Source organism: Gossypium hirsutum, chromosome A12, assembly GCF_007990345.1.
Source record: "Gossypium hirsutum isolate 1008001.06 chromosome A12, Gossypium_hirsutum_v2.1, whole genome shotgun sequence".
Taxonomy (NCBI): domain Eukaryota; kingdom Viridiplantae; phylum Streptophyta; class Magnoliopsida; order Malvales; family Malvaceae; genus Gossypium; species Gossypium hirsutum.
The window spans coordinates 103,731,872-103,738,298 of NC_053435.1; the positions used below are offsets into that span (position 1 = coordinate 103,731,872).

General features: G+C 30.5%; 1 protein-coding gene across 21 annotated transcripts; it reads left to right on the top strand.

Annotated features, from left to right (window-relative positions):
• Positions 1–1,192: 1,192 nt before the first annotated feature.
• LOC121211138 (axial regulator YABBY 1) lies at positions 1,193–4,140 on the top strand. 21 transcript variants are annotated; one of them, XR_005906495.1, is made up of 9 exons: positions 1,358–1,732; positions 1,917–2,072; positions 2,175–2,292; positions 2,419–2,493; positions 3,079–3,127; positions 3,239–3,314; positions 3,516–3,586; positions 3,685–3,756; positions 3,866–4,140. XR_005906495.1 is itself a non-coding variant. In XM_041083479.1 (9 exons), the coding sequence occupies exons 1-8, from the start codon at positions 1,640–1,642 to the stop codon at positions 3,751–3,753; spliced, it is 711 nt and encodes a 236-aa protein (XP_040939413.1). In that variant the 5' UTR covers positions 1,358–1,639; the 3' UTR covers positions 3,754–3,756; positions 3,866–4,140. The 21 variants fall into 21 exon arrangements, 15 of the variants coding, with proteins under 15 accessions (XP_040939419.1, XP_040939420.1, XP_040939422.1 ...); XR_005906496.1 differs by having other exon boundaries at positions 3,871–4,140; XM_041083479.1 differs by having other exon boundaries at positions 3,516–3,590.
• Positions 4,141–6,427: the final 2,287 nt, after the last annotated feature.

The window sequence follows — 6,427 nt, forward strand, 5'->3', positions numbered from 1 at the left end:
TTTTTCAAACATTCATACATGAGTTAACTTTAAAAAATTATTTTTATACAATTTTAAGTGATAAAATTATATTATAAGCATGAACATTATATGTACATTGAAAAAGAAAATAACTCCATGAGAATGAACATTATATATATGTACTTTCGCTTGCATTCAATAAAATAATAAATTAAACTAAAACGTTTTTAAAAATAAATAATTGAACAATGTTATGAAATAAGCAAAGTAAGGATGTGTAGATTAAACCCTAGAGATGTTTTGGGGAGAAAAGAAGTATGAAAGGGATTCTAACCAAATAAACAAAGATGAGATATATAGGAAAGGACAAAGGTTGAAACAGGGGGAGCAAAGTCTGTGACCACTGCCAAATGGGCTTCAACTGACATAAATACGCTTCTGTCTGCATGTAAAACGAGAGAGATTGAGTGGTCATTTCAGCAAAAGTAACCTTTCAGCTCTAAATATAAAAAAATACACATAACGTTAAATTCTGGTAATTATTTTAACTCTTTTTATACTTGATATTATAAAAAGCATGTGGCGTTCGATGATTGTGCCATGATGAACTGATGATACATGTTATGGATGGTGATGGTGATGGTGATGGGGGGGGGGGATAGGAATAAGAGAGCCCTTAGGAGGCGGAACCAGGCAGCTGTAGGCGAGTGCCTTGTTACTTATTACCCGGGAGGTACGGAGGAGGGTTAGGGTTTTGGGGAGTCGCTTCGGAATTTGAGGCAATAAAAAAATATAAATTTTAAAAAAGGGTTTTATGAGCAAAAAAGAAGCAAAACCACTATTCCTACACAGCCTCTTAAATGCTGCGATGGATGATGTTGCTTATGCAGTAAGAGATGATTTCTTCGGCGTTTTCACCATTGAAAGCAGCAACTGTGAGTGTGTGAATCACTTCTACCAATTAAACTAGTTGCCATAAGCTCATTGATTTGTTTCTACTAGTTTTCATAAGTTTATATTCGGAATTTGTGATTATTTTATTTAATAATATTATTTTTAAAATTTAAACTCTGGGTTATACAACGTCTCTTTCAATTGGAACTGATTGTTGAAAATGTGAGTAAACCCAAAGTTGAGGTGTGGTAAAGCTGTTCAAAACTTTACTCATATATATAATATATTGAAGCAGAATCATTTATTATGGAGCTAAAAAGGAAAAGGGCAATGTCACCCCATGCACACGTCCCTTTCTTGCTCCTCTCCCCCACATATGCCGCCTTAGCCCTCTCACTCACACTGCCTTGGGAATGCCAACCACACATATCATAGATTTATGATATCCTTGATGTATGTATGTTATGTATACATGATGATACTATGCATGTCTGACTGCACAATACATGTCATGAAAGCCTTTGTGTTTTTGCCGTCTTTATATCTAATAAACCAAGAAAATCATCCATCTTCTCTCTCTATTTCTATCTATCTATCCATCCATCTTTCTTTCTTTTTTTTTTCCTGTTTCTCTCTCACTCTTTTCTCTCACAACTCATAATCAAAAGAAAAGCAGATCCAAGGTGGTGGTTAAGCTGTCACTCTATCAATCAATCAATCCCACCGAGGAGATAGCAATCATCAATCAATTTTAAAAGAGAAAGGAAAGGGGGAATCAAAGAAGATGTCATCCTCTTCTACCTTGTCTTTGGACCACCTCCCTCCCTCCGAGCAGCTCTGTTACGTTCATTGCAACATCTGCGACACTGTCCTTGCGGTATTCTTACCAATTTCTTTGCCTTAACTTCCCTTTCACTTTTCATGGTTTTAGCCTTTTGCTTTTACCAATTTCGTCTCACTCACCCACTTAGGGTTAATATCTTTTTCTCCTAATTAGGTCTTTACTTTATGTGTCTCCTTTACTATAAGGATGATGTTTTTTGTTATTATATAATATATAGGTTAGTGTTCCTTGCACAAGTTTATTCAAGACTGTGACGGTTCGATGTGGCCACTGCACCAATCTTTTGCCAGTGAACATGCGTGGGTTGCTTATGCCCTCGGCTAATCAGTTTCATTTGCCTCACAATTTTTTCACTCCTTCCCATAATCTTCTGGTATGATGTTTTAAGCAATTAGAGGACTGTATTGGGTTCTTATTGCTGCTGACAAATTTGACGCCTTTATTATTATTATTATTATTATTATTATTATTCCAGGAAGAGATCTCAAATCCTTCTCCCAACATTTTGCTGAATCAAGGCAACACCAGTGACATCACCTTACCCACTCGTGGAGTAGTTGATGAGCTTCCAAGGCCTCCTGTTATCAACAGACGTGAGTTTTTAGCACCCTTATATTTTCTATATTGTTGTGTATGAAACTGTTTTTGTCAAACCCACTGTGCATTTTTTTTTCTAAGATTCTAAATTCTTGCACATCATATGTCTGTTTAACATACAGTGTGTTTTTACTGTCATAAAGAAGAAGAAAAAAACATGGAGAGGCAGGAAATGATGATAGCACTTGCAAAAGAAGGCAATGAAAATCAGGCCATTTCCGATTTATTTCTACTGTTTGTTGCAACGCTGGAGCTCATGTCATTTCGCAAGGGGTTAGACAACAAAGCAAAAGAAACCCTTCTTTTTATCACCATATGTTAAGAAAAGAAACCCTTTCATTGCCTGCCATTTCAGCCTTCTGTTTCAATATCAGACCCCCCTGATTTAGACAAGAAAAAAAAATATCATTTCACTATAATTTGACAGTCCAAAAAGAAAAAAAGGTTTCTTTAATAGTTGCCAACCTGCCCACATTCCCTTATATCACCATGACCCAGAAAACCAAAATCATGACATCATAGCCTGGCACTGCTAAATTTCTTTTTCACCTTGAAAACCTTGTTCCCTTGTTTATAATTGGTAACAAAAGGTAGCCCCAAGTTTTGAAGTTACGGAAACGTCACTTGACAGTTTGGGCACCCTTTCTTTCATCCCTCGGAAATGTAGATAGGCGTAGCATAGAAATTGAATCTTATTAAAAACAAAAATTGACAGTCCAGAAAAAAATTTCCAGTAAAAGTTAGGATATGATTTTTGATATTTGTGTTTGTCCATGTTTTAGCTCCGGAGAAACGACAGAGAGTCCCCTCAGCGTACAACCGATTCATCAAGTAAGCAATCATTTACTAAGGCAATTTCATTTTTATGTCAAATGTATTTTTCCTTGAACACATGCATGTGCATATCTTTTTTGCTGAATGGGAAATGAATCCGTGGTGAAGGGACGAGATCCAACGCATCAAGGCAGGAAACCCTGATATAACTCACAGAGAAGCCTTCAGTGCAGCTGCAAAGAATGTAAGATCCAAGACCCCAGACTAATATGATTTTTTGCTTTCTTTACCAAATTAAGTTAGGGTTTTGTTATTAGACAGAGAAAAACAACAGTTAGGGTTTCATTTAATTTTTCATCTTTTTTCTGTTGGAGGTTCTCTATTCTCCTACACAGTCTTTTGATGGGATCCTTTGTCTGATCCTTTTTTGTTTTGGTGTTGACAGTGGGCTCACTTCCCACATATTCACTTTGGCCTAATGCCTGATCAGCCTGCCAAGAGGACTAACGTGCGCCAGCAAGTCACTTTTCCACCTCTTTCTTCTCACTCTCACCACCAAAACAATTATATAACGACTTAATTTACTAATCGAAGTTCAATACATTTCCCTCTAGGAAAGCGAGGACGTTCTCATGAAAGATGGATTTTTTGCTTCAGCTAACGTCGGCGTCACTCCTTACTAATCAGTGAGCTAAGCCATGGGGACTTCCATTCATTGTCTTTTTCTCCATGTTTCCACCATTAAGTCTCTCTCTCTTACTCTTTTTCTTCTTCTTCTTCTTTTCTTTCTCTCAGTGCAGCAATTAGGCAAAGCTTGTGATTAGCAGTTGATGGGGAGCTAAGAACTGAGAAAAACTCCTCAAGTTTGGCTACTCTGTTGTTATTATTAGTTATTATAACCCATTGGCTACTGCTGAACCGGTTTTTATATTTTCATGGTTGGATATCAAGCTAGTAATATTTAAGAATGCATGTAATTTTAGTCTTAGATAATATCCTGTGTCTACCTTCTCCTTGGACTTGAAAAGCTAAAACTTGCTCCTTTAATAAACTATTATTAGTTTAAGCTCTATTATCTCTTTCATAATTTTGATTTATCATTTCACCGCTCTCCATAGATTTGGGTGTAGTTACACCTGACAAACGGGTGGGTTCGTATGGGGTTTACTTTGGGTCTCGATTTTTTTCGAGCTGGAATATGTTATGAGCTTCAACTTTTTTGGGCTTGAGTTGGCGAGTTTTCATAGAGTTAGATAATTTTGAATTTTATAAATTATAAATACTTTAATTTTAAATGTAATAATTCATTTAATATTTATACTATGATAATGAATTGAAATTTGCTTTATAAAAAGTATAAATTATATATATTTTATAAAGTTATTTTTATAAAATAATTAAAGTGATTATTGTATGTAAAATTTATTATTTTATAATATTATATAAATTAATGAAAATATTTTTTATTGTTTTTATTTTATTGGTAATTGAATAACTTTGTATCTTTCTTATTAAATTCATAACCCTAATATTAATATTCTAAAATAGTATTCCAAAACTCAAATATATATTACTAAGCTCAAACTCAAATAATATATTTATTATTACCCAAAGTCAAAATAAATTAATTATAGCCCCAATCTTAAGTCCAAAATAAAAGGAAATTAAACCCAATACCTAAATAAAATTTCTAAAAGTTCAAGTTGAATTCAAAATCTAATTTAAAAAATAATATTTTATTAAGATATTGAAATTTTAATAGTATTTTATGTATTGTTTGTTATAATTATAAACATGTATTTCAATATACTAAATTACACATAACTATTAATGCTATGTCTTTTATTGTAATCTATAATATAATGATATTAATACTTATAAAATATAGTATTCAATTAATACTATATCACATACTATAATAATAGAGTAATACATATTATATTAATTATTATCATATATTATTGTTTATTATACTGGTTGAAATATGCTCTAAGTCCCTATACTTTTCCTGTATTTTAAAGTTAATCCTCTTACTATGTTATATAGTGTTATATCATATCATATTATATACTATATAATATATTAATAGTTTATATATATGCATCAATGATTAAACATTATAATATCATGTAATACTATATCTTTTATTATATTGTATAATATAATAGTAGTACATTATATATTAATTATTATCATATATTATTATTTAATATTATATTGGTTGAAATATGTTCCAAGTCTCTATACTTTTCTTACATTTGAAAGTTAACCCTCCTACTATAATGTTATATCATATCGTATAGTATATAATATATTACCAGTTTTTATATATGTGTATCAATGATAAAACATTTTAATATCATGTGATACTATATCTTTTATTATAATATATATTATAATGATAGTTATATATGTATTAATAATTATATATTATAATATTATTTTATGTATTAATAATATACTAATCTAGTATATCGATTTAAGATCAAGTTAGGTAGTAAATTTTGATTTCGGTAATTGTTATATAATACATTATTATATTATCATTAAAGTTTAATTTTATAGATTTTAATAATTAATAATTATATACACATATAATAAATATATAATTATAGTATTAAAATATTTTATATTAAATTAATGTTTTTAAAAATTTTATGTCACTTTATAATTTAACATAAAAAATTATTATTAATTATTTTTTATTAATAAAAATTTAATATAATATGCAATGGTTATGAATACGTTTCCAAAAAAAAAGAATTATTATTTATTTTATATTTTAACTAATATCATAAAATTGTATTAATTATTGATGTCTATTATAGTTGTTCAGTTATAAAGTCGGGCTATGAGTCGGATTTATCTTTGGGCTTGAATCTTCTATGAACTTGGACTTGGACTTGGACTTTCTTGAATTCAGAACGTTATGGGCTCAAATCAACATAGACAGGCTTTTGGTTTCAAAACTATTTTATCATATTTAGGTGTAATTACTTGTAGTTTTATATGTTTCATTTCTTATTCGGCTAAGGAATTATGCACAATAATTAGCCATGATTAATTTCAAATTATTTTAATTATATAGTTGTATAATTATAATTTTTATTATTTAACAGGAATATTAATAGTGAAACACGTTTAATGAATTAGAATTTGAATGTAATTACTACCTATTAAGTAACCTTTCCTTGAATTACTCAATTGCTATAGCTAGAATTCAAACACTAAAATAGTAACTTGAGAGTTTGCATGTGCTAATCAACCACATCATTTCTTTAATTAATACATCACATTGACTTTATTTTAATCTCAAATCTAAGTGTACCGGTTTTAAATTCTGAGTTTGCACGTCCA

Coding starts and splice junctions, on each gene's coding strand:
- LOC121211138 (XM_041083479.1), top strand. CDS start 1,640: ATGTCATCCTCTTCTACCTTGTCTTTGGACCACCTCCCTCCCTCCGAG. Junction 2,073..2,174: donor CTCCTTCCCATAATCTTCTG/GTATGATGTTTT, acceptor TTATTATTCCAG/GAAGAGATCTCAAATCCTTC. Junction 3,591..3,684: donor GGACTAACGTGCGCCAGCAA/GTCACTTTTCCA, acceptor ATTTCCCTCTAG/GAAAGCGAGGACGTTCTCAT.